The 20432-nt window shown below is 41.0% G+C and overlaps 1 protein-coding gene across 4 annotated transcripts in view; it reads right to left on the bottom strand.

Annotated features, from left to right (window-relative positions):
- ZNF521 (zinc finger protein 521) overlaps positions 1 to 20432 on the bottom strand; it is a 275420-nt gene that overhangs the window by 11047 nt on the left and 243941 nt on the right. For all 4 annotated transcript variants that reach the window (XM_025429278.3, XM_025429274.3, XM_025429276.3 and 1 more), the window contains 2 exons: positions 18472 to 18603; positions 15677 to 15792 (listed from right to left, as the gene is read on the bottom strand). In XM_025429278.3, coding sequence (XP_025285063.1) covers positions 15677 to 15792; positions 18472 to 18603 — 248 coding nt within the window. The remainder of the gene's footprint in view (positions 1 to 15676; positions 15793 to 18471; positions 18604 to 20432) is intronic.

Here is a 20432-nt window from a genome sequence, read left to right as displayed (position 1 = left end):
GCTTGTAATTTATATTCAAAGGGTAACCTTTGTAGGGAGAGGGAGGGAGCAAGGACTCTTCTCTGCTTTTCCACTCCATATGGACAAGGATTCCCTTCAACCAAATTCCAATAATTATGAAAAATAGTTTATTGAACTTGGACAAAAAGCAAAAGAAATGCCACTTCCTCGTAGTGTATTACTTCTTTTTATTAAAAACACTGCCCTGCTCTCTAGGAGGTAAACTCATATTAAGACTAGTCAAACATGTTATAAATCATTAAGAATAACAGAAAAAAAAAGTCTTTCCCCATCATAAACAACCAAATGCTTGTCTACTGGGGCATTCCTTAGTAGATATAAATAAAAAGGATAAAACTGTGAAAGGATGATGTTTGACTTGTGTCATTTACATAATTAAGTTCCGCAAATGTGTGTGTATATGTGTGCATGCAAGTGTGTGCCCGTGAATGCCCATGCCTGAGCTGGATGTTGGCAGGAGCATGTGCTGTGCACAGGGGGAAAGTTACATACGGGGGTGTGGGTTCTACACGTAAAATCCCTGTTGTTGGCCTTTGATCTTTCTGCCCCTCATTGCCCCAAGTAGCCCTTGTTTTCAATTCTAAGAAAGTCCTTTTAACATGCAAATATTTCACAAACCCAATTCTATAGTTATCTCTCACTTAAACACACACACACACACACACACACACACACACACACACACAACTCTGGTTTGGAGAGAAGAGAAATAATTTCATACTCAAGGTGTGTGCTTGTTTTCTTGCTTGCTTTTTTGCTGTCCTTTTCCGAAACCCTGCATGTTTTTGTGTACTGTAGAAAGGTTCCAGTCCTTTCTCTTTAATCATCTCCCACCCCCGGACCCCCTGCAATCACCCCTGGTTGTTGGCCAGTTCGCACAGGCACAAAGAGAGGAAATCAGGAATGCTTCAGTGTATCTCTTCTACCCTGAACCTTGTCAGGTCTTTCCGCAGAGCTGTGTTTTCTCTTGTCCATCATCCACTCTTGTCTGGGGATCTTTCGGATCTCACAATGGCAGCGCTGTCTCCACCCCCCACCCCCGCCGGACCCCTCTCTTGCTTTCCATCCAGCCAAGAGGAGCCTCTGTTTGATTCAGAAACCTCCACATTAAACTCTCATTCTCCTCCCGATTCCTGGGCACCTTTTCTGACTTTGCTTCCCAGGTCTCTGTGGGACGGTTTCCTCACCTCTTAGGATACACAGAAAGACAGCCCTTTCATTCCCCTGCACAAAGATGTGCTGTAACTATGGTGAGCATAATCTATAACCCTCACATGCTTATATAATTTGCTACTCCAAGTTAATTTTAATTCATTACAATAAAGCAATATAATTAAAAAAATAACTCTTTAAAGTGAAGTATTTAACATGATCCTGGAAGAAAGGCAGCTTTGACTAACAGAGGGCCAGGCAGCAGGCATGGTGCATACTCATGCAAATTCAAAGGTGAGCCGTAAACAAGTACACACAGCAACACTGCCATGCATAAAGGGCCTGGCAACGGGAGGCCTCATTCTAATCAGTCCTCAAAGGAACCTGCCATACAGAAGTGGCACTTATTCTAATTTAAAGCCCTCATGCTTGCTTCAGTGTTGCAAAATTTATAAAAGAATAACTTCATTAAACCGCCTGGCACTTCAAACACAAATGCAAACCAGCCACAACACAGAAGGAGCTGGACAAGAGGAAGAGAAATATTCCCAGAGAGTTGTTAACTCGGATATTCAAATGAAGTCTGCGTTTGGGCGCTTCTCTTCCTGATGACTGGGTTTGACGTGCAACTTTCCTTCACCAAGGACTTCTGCCACACGGCTCTTTACTTCTGTCACGAGGCCTCTTGCTCCTCGGAGTCTGCTTAATAACACTGAAAATCATTCAAAGTGGTCCGGCAAGCCACGTCACACGCAGAGATACGTCTGGCAGTACATAAATGAACACTATTTCATGTTCCTTTCCTGGTCTGCAGAGAGGAGGTGGATTCTGAATGCACACGATTACAGTTTCCATTTACTGGGGTAGAGATTTCAGACTCTCCTAAGTTGTTGAAAAACTCATGTGAAAAAAGAATGTCCCCCCCTCCCCTTTAACTTGGGTTTTTCAAGAAAGCAAGCGAGAGTAAGGGCTAAGTGGAAACAATCTGCTTGATCTAGGCACAGCGCTGGAGAAAAGTTAGCGTCACATCCTTAAAACACACACTTTTAAAAGAATTCCTTTTCTCCCCTGAATCAAAGAAATGCTACAGTAAAATAACTTCAGGCTAGATTTCAAAGCGACAATGTGGTCTGTGTCAGAACACACATCATTTCATTCTCACTGTCAGCATATTCCTCCAAATCTTTTTATTTCTTTTTTTTTTTGAATACAATGCAAAGACAAATCTAGAAGCCTGCTGAAAAACTCCAAGCCTCTGAGAAAGTGTGTGTTACACACAAGTTCTGTTACACACTGCAATCTTGAGAAATCCCAGTAATGAGTGAGCCCTTTCCCATTCAGAGTTTCTCAATACCCACGTCCAAATTTGGGCAGAGTTTCTGCTTCAAAAAGAAGAGAGGAAGCATCCTAAACTCCTCAAAATGGTCATCCATGGATGGAGAAGAGGGAATGACCTTAGGGTGAAATCTCTTAAGGTGAATCTCTCCAAAGGCGTCTAACAGAAGATGTGTATCCCAGCTGTCTTTCAGAGCTGGGCAGTGGGGTCTGCTGTCACTCAGAGAACACCTGCTATGGGATACTCACGCCAGGCTGATCGGAGGACAGATCGACAGGAGAGATGTGAGCAGTAAAGGTATCGCCCAAAACAACAACAACACAAAATGCTGTGTGATGTGATTTGTATTATTCCTAGGATAAGCAAATACTGAAACTAACTCTCTACATCTTTATAAATACGTTTTTATAGTGCTGAAGGCTCCTCTGCATTCCCATAATGCCATATAGCGGTGAAGGTAAGTTTCTATTATTTTTCTTCTCCGTGAATAAAACAGGGCTAATCAGATGGAATGAATGAGCTAATTCAATTACAGGCAGCCTTTATTGTGCAATAAAATATGGATTATTGATCTTGTGGAGTTGGCAATGCATGATGCAAATTCAAGTGAATGAAACCTGAAGATCTGCCTTTGACTATTTTTATACACGCTGAAATCTACGAGGACTATTTCCACTTTGACAAAACCAGCAAGAGGAAATAACACTAACTAATTAAACCCAGTGCTTCAAGAGGGAACAGATGAAAGGTCACCTCAGAGGGCTGGCCTGGCTGCCTGAGAAGGCCCCTTAGCAGGGGAGCCATCCCTCGGTAGACTCCTAAGACAGAGGAGGAGACATAGACAGGCCCTCTCGGGCTGCCTGTGGCCTGGTTAAGCAAAAAACTTATTTGGGAGGCTGAAATTTACTTCACAGCATCTTGCTACAAATCCAATCTGGTCCCATCATCACCACAAATATATTGTTGGGGCTTTGTACTTGGGAGGTGGACTTGCTTGAAATACAGCACTGGACTGTTCTATCAGAATCCTTTGGTCTTTTATCTCTTAAAAAAAAAAAAAAGCAATAATCAACCCTGGTTAGAGAGAAAGCAGCTCTGAGTATGGGGGTCACGTGGAACGGAAAGCCTATGCGGCAAACACTAAAGGGAGAAAAGAAGGTGAGCTCTGATATTCGGCGTATATTTACACACCTCAGTTCTGTCTTCCCATTTCCCCTTGTAAATCTGCCCCCAGGTACTGTGGCATGCTGATCGCTGTTTGTGCTCCGCTACAAAGTGCACACCAGACACTCTCCTGTATTCCTCAGAAACTTCTCGCTCCTCCCTGCCGAGCTAGAGCTCTTCCTCCTTTGGACCAGGCCCTCATCCTCACTACTTTTCTGCAGGGCCACAGCCGCGGAGGGCAGCACCCACCCCACCCCCACTGCTCCCCATCCCTCGGCAGCAAAACATGCACTCTTTTCTCCCCTACTTTTTTTTTTTCAAGAGTTGAAATGGGCTCTGTGTTTTGGTAGGCGTCCCTCCAAAGCACAGGCAAGCGGACATGTGGCCTGTTTTCGGAAAAGACTCTGACGAAAGGGAGGAATCAGAGATGCTAAACAATGCTGCGCAAAGTTGCAGGCTGCTCGGCTACAGTCCAGAAAATGAATCCAATTTTTCATTCTGTCATTATAAATATTTCATTGCAAATGGTACTGATTTTCTGCAACCGTGGTTAAGCAAAGGGCCTCTGTGTGAATATTTAAGAAAAAAAAAAAAAAAGGAGGAAGACAACGAAGAAGGAGGGGGAATGGAAGGTTAGCAACCAATTAATTTCTTGCTTTAAATGTAAAAGATTCTGGGAGAAATTCCACAGTGATGTAGTGTGTGACTCAAAGAAGAAGAAGAAAAAAAACATTTACTCTGCTCTTCTTCTGACAGTTTCTCATAAAATATCTGCAGCCCATCTATCTTTTAGTACTCCAGGCTCCTCTGGAGAGCAGAAAATGGTGGTTTAAAGCTCACTTCAGTGCCAGTCTGCGGGAGATTGCTTTCCACAGGACCCCCGCTGATGGAGGCCTAGGGGAAGAGGCCCAGGAGTTATTCAATCAGCCCGAGACTCTGGGGCGGCTGGGGGTCCTTTGAGGGCTGATTATAAAGCTGCCCTCCTGTTGCCTGCCTCGGAACAGAATGAAATGAGCAGCCTCTTGCTGAGCAGATTCTGCAAGAAGGAATTTCACCTGTCATGGAGTTTGTCAGAATTTCAGGATTTATCTTGGTGCAAAATTAATAAAATACCAACCAGGATTTCAGGCTGACTACTCAGCTGTGTCATCTCAAAGTGATCTTTCACCCAGGAAAACCTGGACAGTGAGTACAGCCATTCTTGCCCTACTTTCTCTTTGGAGGGTGAGCGAGGCGATGTAATACCACCCAGACATCAGGATGAGATTTTGAACCAATTACACACAAGGCTGAATTACGTGTGGGTGCTACTGTCTTAATGTGTGACCTCTCACCTCGCTGCTGTAGTTCTAAAGCCTCTTTGGAATAAGCCCAAGTCTGAAGCATAAAAAGGCCATTTCTGCAGTTTATAACACAGTAGGTCCCCTATGGCATCACATCTGTTAAATTCATACACTGGTATTTCAGGCCTGAATTTGATTTATCTTTTAAAAAGGAGTACTAACAACAGACTATGTTAAGAGCACAGATTGTGAAACATTACAAATTAATCTTGGGTCGGCCGTGAACGAGGAGGTACAGTTTTGTCTTTTGTGTGAACACTCATGCCCCTTCACCCTGTCACCCTCTGGGCTCCCTGTGGGGTGTGGGAGTGGGGAGGGGGAGGGGGAATGCGGGATGCAGGGGGATGCAGGGGGATGCAGGGGGAGGGCCCCAGAGGGCATGGGACAGGCAGGGAACAAACCTCTCTGCTTGCTCTGGCTGCAGCCAGTTTGGGAGTTTGGCATCTCTTGCCCATTCCACTTCAGAAGGTGGCTCGTACCACACGAAGCACCACGGCCACTGTAAGTGGGGTCTGCGCAGCCCCCGAGGCAATTAGCTCTGGTCCTCGGGGTGGGCAGCATCACATGGGGCAGTGTGTGGGGGACTGGGTTGGTGCTCACGCCACCAGCTGGCCTGAGCCAGTGGACAGAGAACACAGACATTTCTCAGATTCGACTCCAGACTCCGAACTCAAGTTCCAAAGAGGTAGAGAGAACTCCAATCGCAACATCGACCTTGTCTTGCATCCCTGGCCCCCCACCACGCTCAGACCATGGGTGACTCTTACTAATTGGTGATTGGCAGCACATCCCCGGCCCCCAGAGTCTGCCATTGGTTTAAGGCAATTGCTGCCTTCCTGTCCAGTTTCCGATGGACATTTTTCTAAATGAGACATTAAACGACACCGTGATGCGTTCCTTCCAGCTCTTCTCCTAGTTAAACGACAACCCTGCTTTGGAGAGCCACCTTTACGAAGCAGTAGTAGCCCGACAATATTAATACCAGCAGATCTCAGGAAATAGTGAGAAAGAGAGAGGGAAAGCTTGCAAGCGAAGGCACAGATGGTGGGCGGGGAGGCAGGGTGCTCTCAGCAGGCTTCAGTGGAGATGCATTAACTCCACAGAGGCATGAGGGCTTCCCACCAGTACCATCATGAATTATAACTGAGTATGGGAGTGAGGTCTCAGTGCCTGGCTCACAGCAAATAGACTGTTCTATTTTCCTGCCCAATCACCTTTCACCCTTATAAACTCAAAGCACAGCAAAGCTCACTGCTGATATTTAATGGTATCCCCGCAGCCTTTTATGTGGCTAGAAGGCACACAAACTTAGCAGATGTGCCCAGTGGTGTAAGTCAGATAATTATAAAATTAAGTTTTGCCAATGTCAAAAGAGGAAACCTTTGACGGGCGATTCGCGTTTCCAGTGAGAGGTGGTCCTCTGTCAGCCGCGGGACCGAATCAAAGCCGGAGGGGCCGCAAAGGAAGGATGCCCGCCTCCCAGACACACTGGGTACCGGGGAAGAGCCCCCCTTTTGCATACTTTCTCCTCCTCTTGCGAAAAGGCAGGTCCTGCCCAGTTGCTTAGTTCTCCCACTCGCTCATTCAATGAAGTTATCAATGAAGGAGGCCTGTTATTTTAGGCAGTTTAAAATTTCACCGCTTTTAAAGGACTCGTTTACCCTGCCTTTCACTCCCGTTTAAAGCCTTGGAGTTGCTGTTCTAAATGACAGCACCGCGAGCGAGCACTGCTTTTAAGCACTATTCATCTCGCCCGCCACATCTCAGGCTTTTACAGAACACTGCTCTCTCTCCAATAAGGGGAACTTACTCTTTCATAGCTGCAGGGCAGAGCCTGTTCCGAGCTGTAGATTCGCTGCAAATATAACAATAAAGGATACAAATGTGAATTCCTCTTAAAATACACGCTTGGCTCTGAAGCTGCCTTGCCTTAGCAAACTCGATCAAGAGCAGCCTATCAATCTTTCTCCAAATGCGCAGCAACAGCTCATTTCACGCGGCTGTCCGATGGATCGCCACATCGATGGATCAGAAGGCGCTGCAATGAATTCTTTGCTCATTTTGGGGGATTTATAGTTGAAGTCCATGATTACCATCTCTCTTTCTCTAATTGTCACAACAGTTGGATATGGAGGTGGTGTTTTCCAATAGTCGGGTAAAAGTTTGTAAACACAAAGGGTCTATTCTTGGCATTCTGTCTCTGCTAATGTGAGGAAGCTGATCCATGTGTGGAGCAAACATCTAAAATAGGAACATATGTGGGAATTTAACGTGCCTCTCTGGACTGCAGAATGTTCTAGAAATTTGGATTTCCAGATCTCTCCAAAGGATCTGACTACAAACGGGGTGAGACAGAGCTCTGTCTTTACAGGACAATTGTGCCCGCAGTTTCTTGTTCCTAGAGGAGGGAGGCAGATCTTCTGGCGCCGTGGCAGCAGGCTGTCTTGGCGACATAGAAGGTGGCGGGGCCAGCAAAGCCCAGCCAAAGCAGAATGTGGCAGAGGTGATGAGCATTTCCAGGGGGTGGGGAGGGAGGGGGCTGTGGAACTGGCCACAGTGCTCTTCAGTACACCCTAGCTGGATGCTCCATAAAGTCGCATTGATGGCAGTTCGGAGATGGCCATCTGTTGTCAACTCTGGGCCAGACAAAAAAATAATGTAATGGCAGATCGCTAACAACAGGGCTGTTGGAGGAGGGAATGAGTCCTAGAACGAGGAGGTGGCGCTCTATCTTTTAATAGTGAAAACCAGCCATCGATAGGAACATCAAGAAATTAATGGATGGAGAATTTTTAAAAATTGAGCTGGGGTGCTGTAGAAACGATTCAGATGTAAATAAAGTGATTTTTGCTTATTGCAATCACCTCTGCTGCCCTTACTTCAGTCATATTAACCACTTGATTCTTGAAAATTTGACTAGCAGGACACATGGTGAAGCAGTGAGGGCCAAATTTAGTAAAAGGTGCACACACAGACGAGGCATTTATTGGTACAAAACGGGTAATTGAAAATGCATTTACTCATTTAGTCCAAATGAGTTCATTGTGACTATCATGCCTATCTGTCTTCCTGGATGCTTGCTTGATTCCTAGGTGCAGTCTTATAAAAAACAAAAACAAAATAAGGCTATCTCATCTTTAGATGCATTGTGAATACTATAAAACTTAAAACTCCCTTCTTTGCTCAAGAAAAACCTTAGCTTTGTGCTACTGCATAGATGATAGGAAGAAAGAGGGGGCAGGGAAGGAGGGAGGGAGAGAGAGAAAGAGAGAGTAGAATGAATGAATGAGAAACAGTCAAACTGAGGTTAGCCGCGTCCTGTTTTTTTTGTCCTGTATGATTAACTTTCTGCCTTCAATGGTAGGGCCAATCAATCCTGATTGAATTATCCAATATTAACAGCTGAAAGTGATCAAAAGTAATGGTGAAAACATAGCACCAATCAATAAATCAATGCAAATGATTCAGTTCCTGGAGATTCGATCAAATAAAAGAGATAGATCAATTTAACCACTGAGCAAATTAAGTGGAAGTTGGTGGAGCACCAATTTACTTCACAAGCCCCGCAGGCCCACAAAGCAGAGAAATGAGGTGGTGGAGAAAGGGAGGGACCAGTTCCAGACCCACATGCTCACTTGACACAATTTAATACTCCTGAGATCCCTGTGGCTATGTGACGTGTTCAGGGGCTGTGATTTCAGCCCCAAGAACAAGAGATACAGAGGTCCAAGGGATCTGAGGAAATAAATGGAGAGCCCAAGTACCAGGAAACATGAACCACCCAGGAAGAGGCAGGGAGTAGGTGCCCCACACTGACTATGCTCCCAGACTACCGCTATGAAACACAGCAAAGGCAGGCAGGCCCAGACAGGGCAATGGGCAAATCTTCCAATCTGGGGTTCCCTAAGGAAGACCACATGATAAGAGGCAAAGCAGGACAGGGTTTTGAATCTTATAGTTGGAGTGGGGATAAAGAAAGAAATATCAAACTCCACTAGAAAGAAAAATAAAGCAATTGAAAAATACACGAATGTTGTGAAGAATATCGGAAGCCAAACAGTTTAAGGGCACATCTGATAGCTTTAAAGGTACACCTTTCCATTCGTCCAGTTTGTGAAAGAGAATTGGCCTGACTCAGAGAAAAATATGACAACAAACTGAAACAAACCTTTCCCCAAATCACAGATCCCACCTTGTCTTTGATGGAGGCGCATGCTAAAACCTTTTGTTTTGGCCACATGTCCTTAATTTAGGGTATATGGAGAGAAGGAAGGGTCAGGTTGTTTTGAAATGTTTTTATATTTCTGAAAGCAAATATAAGTGTTTTGTTTTATGGTTAAATGCTAGAAAGAAGAAAGGAAAGAAAAAAGCCCAAGACTCTTTAATCTCCTGAAAAAGATGAATGTTTTTAAAATAAGAATTTTTACCTGCAAACCAATTAACATGAAACTATGTCAAGGTATGATTAACTGGGAAATTATTCCAGTAGAACTAGAGCAGACAACTAAGGAAAATCTGATGTGTCTGAGATAAGAGATTTTATTTCTGAGTAATGATGACTCCTGATTTTGTATACTTAGGTCAGCACTTGGGAGCAGGGAGAGGGTCAGGGAGCCAATGCTTGCCCAGTGCCTGTTTTGGTCCACACTCCACTGCACTCTCTCACTAGGATCCTGGGAGTTGGGCATGAGTCCTTGCTATTTCCCACATGCCCATTTTACAGATGGTGACACTGAAGCACACAGTTGACAGCTTGTAAGTGGCAGGGACCAAAATCAAACTCTGGTGATTCTTCTCTGCAATTCACGCCCTTTCCCTTGTACTAAGCTGCCTACAGAGAACTGAATGCAAATTAAAACAAATGAATAAAAATCTCATAAAAAATGATTTTTTTTAGAACTACTAACCATTAGAGACTTTTATGGGTGGCTAACTCTCCCATAACCACAGATACCAGAATCACATCCATCCTTCAGAACCGGCTTGAATGCTTCCCACAAGATGTCTTTCTTGAGTCTCCCAGCTGGAGAATAAGCATCTTCTCTTCAAATACTTATAACAGTTTATTACATATTAGCTCATATAATGGCTAATCATATGCATATCTTATCTTTTCTAGTAGCCTGTAAATATGATCTATTTCTAATTATTTTTGATATGTCACAGAATGATTGGGACCATGGTCAATTTAAAATGATGAAGTTATATTTTTATTAGTATTTTAATTAATAAATATATTTTCTTAATTAATAATGGCACTGGGACAAAAGTAGTAAATAGCATAGCACTTGTGATTTTGACTATTAACAAGGACTCCTAAATGTCTCATCACACATTATTTAATAACCTGAGACACGAATTTGTATTACATTTATTAAAAGGCTACTTTAGGCAAATGGCTAAGTTAGCCTATGACCCAGCAACCAGCTCAGCAGCCACATTTCCATGCTGTATTGTTGTCTTAGAGGGCCCATAATATGCACACTGCTTCATTTTTTTTTCAGAAGTATGACCATAAAACTTGAGCACCAGTTAAGTTGTGGTGTGAAAAATATGCATCAAGCTCACGTGATTTGGTGGGAAAGTGATTTGAGAAGGAAAAACAGCTGAAGAGACAATTGCATATTTAAACGGAAGTGATATCCAAGTGATATCCGAAAGAAAGAAAATCATGATGTATCCTTTAGAATGTCAGATGATTACTCCATTTTGAATGTGGAAAACACTGCATTCATGAGCTAATGAAGGGAAGGGCTGCATATCACAATAACCTTTGATTCAAAAGGAATTCAAGTACCAGAATCTCAGAGCCTGAAGTTCATCTAGGCCAATTCCCTCTCTTCTTCCTGCTGGAATTCCCTCTACATCCATTAAATTCTTAACATGGTGCCTGATGGAACTTTCTATGGAGACACATTGGAAGAGGATGATTTGATCACTGCCTTTGAATTGTAGCTTTTCTAGAGGCACCAATTAAACAGTAATTACTATATTGAAAGAAAGTGGCCTATTCAGCAGCATTTTTACAAACACACCACTTGCTCACACCTGTATAAACCACTTTGGATACAAATATGCATTGTAGGATATTATTCTTGGACCACACCATCCCTCTCTCAAAGCAGCTTCCTTAAGTTCTGCAGAAAAAGTTTTGAGGTCTATTAGGAAAACATGTGAAACATTCAACATATTCATTTGCTTTTAAAAAAACAAAACATTCATTTAGTTCATGTAATGCACTTTTATTTCAAAGCACATCTTCCCTACCAGCATGCTAGGTGGACTTACTCCTTGCACAAATGAAGGAAAGCTCTAACAAAAGAAAAAGCCTGTATCTTGCTAATAATTATCATTATATATCTCTAAACTGGAATTTAGAATTTTTGGTCAGAAAGGATTAGGGGTTGGTCATGTGAAGAACACAGCTTCCACACCGGCAAAAGGTGTGTCCTAGATAGAATGTTCCATAGAAATAGAGATTTTGTCTTTAAAAAAAAAATTATATTTATTTATTTATTTATTTATTTATTTATTTATTTATTTATTAGAGACACAGAGAGGCAGAGACACAGGCTTTGGGAGAAGCAGGCTTCCTGCAGGGAGCTTGATGTGGGACTTGATTCTAGGACCCTGGGATCACGACCGGAGCCAAAGGCAGACGCTCAACCACTGAGCCACCCAGGTGCCCCGAGATTTTGTCTTGTTTAATTCTAAAAGGAATTGTCATCTGTGCTGTCCAGAACATGATGTCTGAATCCTTGGTATCCTAAAGATGGACAGTGTACAATGAGGAATTATCTGAGTTCTGACTGGGCATTGTAGGCAATATCAATGAAAATAACACACTGCTGTGTGTGTTGAATATAAAATTTTATACCCAACAAAGCACTTCTAGTCTCTCTCTCTGTCTCTCTCTCTCTCTCTCACACACACACACACACACACAAATGCTCAAATGCTTTCACATTTTTAACTGAGCATAAGCAGTGAAAGAAATGTAAATTACTTAGCACATTCATGAAATCATTTATGCACCATTAAAAGATACACTGTCATTATGTTATGAGGTGATTTTGAAATGCTCTTCCTAGACTTACCCTAGTATTCTCACTCTGATGGAACAGTCAAATAAACTACATGCTTTTAGGAGTGCCTGGGTGGCTCAGCTGGTTAAGCATCTGACTTCCCCTCAAGGCATGATCTCAGGGTCCTGGGATCAAGCTCTACATTGGGCTCCCTGCTCTGTTTCTGCCTTTGCCTCACCCTGCCTCGTGTTCTCCCCTCTCTCATATAAATAAATAAAATCTTTATTTGCTTTCAATATCCAACGGGATTTTAGTTCTTGGGCATTTAGTTTTATAATCTCTTCTGTAAAGTCCTCCTTTCTGAGGTTCAGTGGCATAAAAAAGTAGATGAGTATGAATTCAAATGGTATGTATGATATGTGTCAATTTTAAAATTTGCATTTATTTTACATACCAAAGCATGAACCAAACTGGGCTGATAAAATGGCTTCGTTTTTCATTTTTCTACTCTTATGATTTTGGTTACCAATCTAATTTTCTACTTTTACCTTAATTTCAGTCGATTTCCCTCCTCATTCTAGAAATTAACAAAACTATTATGGTTTTTGTACACTTATCATACCCAATTTTTAGCAGGAAATAAAAGAAATCAATCTTTAAAAATTATATTAATTCCATCCTCTGAGCACAGGTGTAAAGGTAATTTGGGTAATGAAAGCAAATGTACAGGACTGTGAACCCCTGAGGGTAAAGCATAAAAAATCCAAACACTCTTAAACTAGAAAAAGTAAAGTTAACTATGATCCATTTTTCTTAATGTATTGAAACCAAAAGCCACTGCTACTACTGGGGATTTTAGAAAACAGACCTACACAGATATTCCTATGACTGTGGATAGCGTTCTAAAAATTATCATATAGTACATTTAAAAACTATTCTTATCTAAGAGATAATGCATATTTTGAGCTTGAGTATTTATATCAAGACCAAGTATGTGGGGCACCTGGGTGGCTCAGTTGGTTGAGCAACCAACTCTTGATTTTGGCTCAGGTCATGATCTCAGGATTGTGAGATTAAGCCCCACATCTGTCTGGCTCTGCACTCAGCAGGGAATCTGCTTGAGATTCTCTCTCTCCCTCTCCCTCTACACTCCCCCCCGCCCCTGCCAAAAAAGACCAAATATGTATGATTCTGAGTTACGGGATTGGAAGAAGAGTGCCTACAGCTTTGGATTACAGTCTAAGCCTTATTGTGGCCCAGATCACAATTTGAAAGAATGAATCAAGAATGATTTGAGACATGTTTGACCTTCGAAGATCTCAAAAGAGTCAGAAAGAGTTGTGTGTTTTGTATTGTATCTTATAAACCAAGAGTTTTCAAAGTGTGGCTCAGGGACCTCTGGGGTCTCCTAGATCCTCTCAGGGGGGTCTGTATGTCAAGACTATTTTCATAATAGCATTAAGACATTATTTGCCCTTTACACTCTCATTGTCTCATGAGTACACAGTGGAGTTTCCTAGAGGCTACTTGACAAGGGATGACATCATCTCTCTGACAGCTAGTAGAATTGCATATGTGTATATTCTTGTGTTTGAAACATCCTTTAATTTTGATTTCAAATACGAAAATATCAATAGATAATAACCCACATAAATCAAAGCCCTTTGTGGTCATCAATCATTTTAACTGTAAAGGCATCCTAAGATCAAAGAGTTCGAAAACTCTACAATTAGTTCTACATTAATTGTAGAAAAGAATAAATACCATACATTCCACAAAACCCTAAAATACACTATAAAAGAAACCTGGAGTTCTGAAGGATGTGTTTAGTTGCTTAGTTTTGTCTATGCTACAATGGGCTACAGGCTACTACGGCCACAGTGTTGGATTCTTTTAATGAAAAACAATGACGTCTTGCCACCAGGTTAGCTATATTAGAAATCTACTAATACAGTATAAAAGTGCAATTTTGTTGCAAACCTTTTTCAAGAACATTAGGTAGAAGTCAGTCTCTATAGAGTCTCTACAACTTTGATCGAAGAGACTGAATAGGTTAAAATCTATTATTAATTCTGCTCCACAGTTTACATGCTAATTAAGTATCACTAGGTGTATTGGCCATATCCTTTACCGAGTCATAAAAACGCAATGACTTATCTTTTGATACCTATTGCAGTAAGAATATATTTACAAACAGAAATATAGGTTATATTAAGATTGACAATACTGTAACTTGGTCAATCTTCTATATTCAATTCCCAAACAGATATGAAAGAGTAGAAATCTATTTTGAAGGGATAAAAAGTAAGACCGCAACTTTAATTTCAGTCCATGGACACCATTATGACAATGAAATGGGCTCACCCATTCATTCATATATTTTATCTTTCACCACCGTAATCTGCTATTTGTTTACTCTTGGGACGATAACAGATCATAAAATGTAAATTCCTTATTTTGACACAGAATTCACATAAATTTGGCTTCCCCAGAGTCCAAGAAGGTACAAAGCTGTCCCAGGGTTCACAGTATAGGATGAGAAACAAAGGAGTGGGTATGGCTCTGAGTTCTTCCTTCATCTGGATCTCGTTGAAGGGACTCAATGCAAAAAAAATAACTATCCCTTTCCCCCATTTTAGGCTAAATAACTTTATTGTTAATAATAATGTTCAAAATAATAAAACGATTTTGAGTTTGAATCCATTCTCCTCCAAAGGCACCAACGACATTTAATAAAAACATGTTACTCATAGAATTTCATCAGAAAAATGAGGATAAAGTACTGTGCCTATTTCTCAGATGAAGTAACAGAAAAAACAAAATAAGAGTTATCTTCCTTTCACCATCAGTAAGATTTCTAGATTAGCATCCAGGTCTCTTACCTGTAATTTAACGACTGGTCTGTTGCCAAGAGTAATAAAACCAACCAAACATTTGTGTTCTATTTTCTGGTTTGTACCTTAGATTCAGACCTATTAACTTCATTTTTGCCTGACAGCAACCCCTTAAGTGTTACACCTGTCTATCATTTCTTCATATCTGAGGTTCAGAGTCATTATTATGGACCATTGCAAAGTCACATATCTAGCAAATGGACACTCAAGGCTAAACCTACTGTCTTTGGGGGCCACAATTTTTAACTAGATTATTACTAAGTAATAATTATTCTAGTTAATTAAGTGTAAGAAACATACTGGACATGAGTACAGCTTCTTTCTTCTCTTTCCTTCTCCCTTCCAATTTTGAACCCCTCCGGACAACAATAACTTGGACGTCCATCCAGCTTGGAGTCCAGTGGGAACAGAACATGAATAAAACAGGATTGGGGAGAGTGGGCCATGACAGCGAGGTGAATGATCCCACAGTCCAATAAACCTGACCCCTAAGCCTATCACACTGGGTCAGAAGGTCCAATTATAGGTCTGTTCTAGTTCTTTTTATGATTGACAGCAGCCAGAGGCAAAATTACTTTGGTGTCTGTTAATCCAGCCTCTAATTTTCCCTTTGCCCCAATACACACTGAGCATCATGGTGGCCCAGGGTGAGTGATACTGTGAATCCAGATTTAAAATGCCCTTGTTTCCTATAAGAAGAGCAACTGAGTTCAATCCCGGTTCTCCTCATGGAGACATTACCTGCAGCTCTGTTTGGAAGAAAAACTTCTGTGGACATTGTGTGCAGTCATAGATCTTGTCTTCTTGTCCATGGGCAGAGAAAATATGCTGCTGCAACTTGTTTGCTTGAACAAACACTGCAACGGTAAAAAGAGGTTGAACTCTGGGTTATTTTCTTTCTGTGATGCTTCCCCCTGAAGAGCCCCGGACCCAGCCGACCGAATAGCACACCTTCTGGGTGTGACCACCGCCAGTCACTGGGGAGGGCCGAGTCACATTTGCTTGTGGTCAGGTCCCTGGCTTTTGTGAAGGTGCACTCTACCAAGCACCTAATTCAACCCAAACAGCTCCAAAGTAAAGGTTTATCGAGGCCCTGCTCCCTATAAATCTTTTAAAAATAAAGCTGAAAATTGTCAAATGCACAGCACCGTCTGAACAGAAAGGACTCTTATTTCTCAGCAACCCACAGGTTAAGAAATCATAGATGCCAAAACCCTGTTTATTGTATTTGCCTAAAGTTATAGCTAGCAAACAGTTCTCTATTTAAATGTGTTAATGCTAAAAATTATATCCCACAGCTACTCTGGGGCACTGTCTATAAATGTGAAACAGAACGGCAGGTAAATTCTCTTTGGATACTTTAAGATCAACTCAGCCTACACACTGAATGCAAGGGTTTCAATAATATAAACATGTTCAATTTTAATGACTACAAAACAAGGCCCTAAGACTGTGTAACAGTTTACCTAGGAGACATACTATTAATAATTAAATTGTATATGCCAGAGGCAGTGTTTGGGTTGGCAGAACTGACTTCTGATGGATGCCTGCTGCACTGTGACCTAAAAAAGTTTGCATCTACAATATTAATCTGTATAGGCAGGGAAAGGATTTATTAAAGATGTTGGCATTTGACTTTGACTCCACTCTAATCATTAAAATTATTCTAATTGCCAGCCAACCTAAAATATTAGAATATTGTTCTTGTGAGTCATACATTTTAATCACATTTTTCATTACCTTAAAAAACTACTCAGATTTCTTCTCTCCCACCTAACATGCTTTATATTGGAAGGTTTTTTTTTTTTTTCTTTTAATTGTTATTTTAAAAATTACTTCCAGGTACACCAGAACAATTCAGGTCTGTCAGCACAGAAAATGCGGACTGCTCATGTTTAATGCATTTTTGTCTCTTACCTACATCAACAAAAAGAAATGTTTTTTTTTTATACCGATTTGCCACTGATCTCCATATAACAGAACATTTTATGAGGCTTCTGGCTACAACATCAAATAACTATTTTATTAGGGGTCTTAATCATGAGAAGATCTATGACCCAGTCTTCTTTATGAAGACTTATTATGAGCTTTTATAGAGAACTCAGACTCCTGACTCATTGTGTCTTAACATAAATGCTATGCTATGGTAAAAATATAACAATATATACTTTTATCTTAACTACAGAGAACAGACTACAGGTTACCAGAGGGGAGGTGGTTGGGGGGATGGGTGAAAAAGGCGATGGGGAATAAGGAGGGCACTTGTGATGAGCACTTGGGTGATGTATAGAAGTGCTGAATCACTATATTGTATACATGAAGCTAATAGTAGACTGTACGCTAACTGGAATTTAAATACAAACTTCAAAAAACCAAAGAATTTTAAAAAGCAAGCCTTCCTCTCCCTCCAAAAAAACCCAATATATATATTTAAAATGCAAACCAAAAGAATAAAAAAAAAAACAGTTCCATAAGAAGGAGTGGCTTATGGAATTACTGAAAGAAGGAGCCTCACAGGCAAATGTTGAAGGCAGAGCCATCACCCTATTCAAGTACTACTTGTGGTAACTGGACAATGAACATGGCCCCCCTCTCATTTTGTTTAAGGACAGAAATCTATAGGTTGAACAGTGAAGGTTAATAACCAATGTCTGGAATCTTGCTCTGTAGACAATGAAGCCAATTTTGAGAGAAGGATGTATTTTTGTTTTGTTTTGCCTTTTTTTTTTTTTTTTTTTTTTTGACAAATAAGAAGGAAACATAGCCTTGAGGGGCTTGACCATCGAGTTCAAGACACATGCAAAATGATCACAAAGGATTTTCCAAAATAACTTTGTCACTGTTAGGGGAGTACCAGGAATGTGTATGATCCTATTTTAACCCCTATGGGGTTCAAATTATAGTTTCTGATGTATGTTTTTTTGCTGCTGCTGCTGCTGAAAACTCTAGTGCTACAACATTCAATAAAAGTTTCTTCTCAAAAGTGTAAATTTCTATCAACTTCTACTTTAAAAATCCAACTTCATAGGAAATAAACGCTTCCTCTAATCTGTTCATCTCATCTGTTTTCTAGTTTCACGAATTTGAACTAGAGGTTTTAATAATATCTTTTTGATTTCTTCTGGGGAACGTTACAAAATTCTCCAAGTTGAAGTAACAGACAGGGGCTGGCAACACGGCTGCATTTTTAGTTACATGGCTTGTGATTATTAAGAAGTCGTTTTGTGCAGGCACTCCGCCTTGGTAACCTTTTAACACCAAGAGGAGAAAAGTGAACAAAACATGGATGTCGTTTTCCAAATGGAAAAGTGCAAAGTTCTGCGAGAGCTCGAAATGCCATTTGTTCATCCTGACAGTTAACCTTCCTGCCCATGTGAGCCTTTAAGTAGGCAGCAATCAATAATGCTAATAAGCAGAAATCAAACATCTTCTCCCCAAATTGAATTGAAGTCATAGCTGCAAGAGGCTGTAGCAGTGGGGATACGTCTTGGTAGTAAGGACATGATCTGGCCACAGGGCTCTCTAGAGTTTCCTACCTGTAAAGCAGACGGGGCACTTGAAGGTACCTCCCATTCCTTCGAAGCTGTGCTCTATCAGATGGCACTGGAGTTTGGCAGGGGAGTCGAAGGTCTGGCTGCAGAGTTTACACTCATGGTTCAGTCCCTCATCTGTTAAGGAGAATAAAAATTGGAGCAGAAAAATTGAAAAATTGAAACCCACCATATCTCTAAAAGACAAGTGAATTCCCTATAACCACACACATTAAATGATTTCTGTGACCAAATATAAATATATAAGTAGCATATATGTTTTTTGGTTATTGTTTCACAGGACCTATGAATTTTTATCAATTCAAAAACATTTCTGGAATTTAAAAATCCAAAGATAACCAGAAGACAGGATTTGTCTTTGGGTAACGCACTTCATTAAGCTTTTGAAGTTTAATTAGATATCACTGCTAGGGCATCTCCTTTTCACTATTGTGATTTTATGGCTGTGTATTTCTAAAGTCCTACAATAATGGACCCATAGAAAAATGGATAGCTTCTTCTCAGGCCTCCCCTCTGGATTACTTAGCAGGTTCTACAAGTTTCTGTTCCCAACTCTAAGGTTTTTAGAGGTATTCCCACAAACTTTCTTTTCCTATTCCCAAGCTATTCAGGTAATTTTGAAATACTATTAATGCTTATAGCATTATAAATGCTTTCTTTTCATTTATCCTATAAATGCTTTCTTTTCCAGCATGGTACTCCCAGCTCCACATATCTTCTCAGTTCAATGCTCCCTCTGCTTTGTAAGGCAGTTTCAATTTCACCTTGCGATCTAGACTGTCCTTCTCCAAAGGAATTTCTAACAACTCCACACTCACTTTTGACTACTCCTGGATTTTTCTTTGATACCTTTGGAACAAGATAGTAGAAGAATATTTTGATGTAATAATAATAATTGCTACATAAGATGAAGAGGTTCTGTTGTTGACAGACACCATTATATTTTTTTAAAGGTTTTATTGTTCATGATAGAGACCGAGACCGAGAGAGAGAGAGAGAGAGAGAGAGAGAGAGAGGCAGGCAGAGACACAGGCAGAGGGAGAAGCAGGCTCCATGCAGGGAGCCTGACGCGGAACTTGATCCCAGGACTCCAGGATCGCACCCTGGGCCAAAGGCAGGCGCCAAACCGCTAAGCCACCCAGGGATCCCCAAGACACCATTATTTTTATGTTGCTTTTCTCCTCATCAAAGTATTTCTGAAATTTAAAATTTAAGGATTACTCCAACTTATTTCAATTCGCAGTTATAAGAACTGAAAACCAGTAGCGCTAGAATGAACAACCCCACGTTTCTTTAGTGTTTTCTGTGTTTCACAGGCTGTTGTTCTAAGTGCTGACGGAGGTAAATTCGTTTAATTTAACAACTACTATTAGTCTCATTTTATAGATGAGAAAAACGAGGCCCACAGAGTTTAAGTGATTTTTTTTTTTTTTCTGAGTCACAGAGGCAATACTTGGTGTAGCCAGAACTTAACTCCAGGCATCTTGGCCTCAAGGGCCAGGATCTCAGCAAACAGGCTATAGCATACACCAGCGACTCCCAGACGACTTCTCAGAGAGAGTTAGGGCTGAGAGGCTGCAATTTAACCTAGCTTGTTATCTTTTAACCTAGCTTGTGATTTAACCTAGTTTGTTAGTTGGTCCAAGGGTTGTGGGTTATTAAGCTGTTTAACCTAGTTTGTTATACTTTTATCTTCTCCTATTTGCAGTGATTAGAAATGTTATTAAGGCACATTAGTGTCAGATATTCTAGGTCTATGGAATAAAAGGCATATTCACACTGTGAAGGCAACAAGTCTATCCTCCAAAGGTATCTCCTTTCGTGCAACACAACATGCACGTGTAAGTCCTCCACTGGCTGATATCACTGGCAACACGAAGGCTCAATTACAAAGTGAATTATTATTAGCTAACTAGGAGTAAAATCGCTCTATTTGTATTCCTAAT

Source organism: Canis lupus, chromosome 7 (genome assembly GCF_003254725.2).
Source record: "Canis lupus dingo isolate Sandy chromosome 7, ASM325472v2, whole genome shotgun sequence".
Lineage (NCBI taxonomy): Eukaryota > Metazoa > Chordata > Mammalia > Carnivora > Canidae > Canis > Canis lupus.
This window is presented reverse-complemented; position numbering and strand designations above follow the sequence as displayed.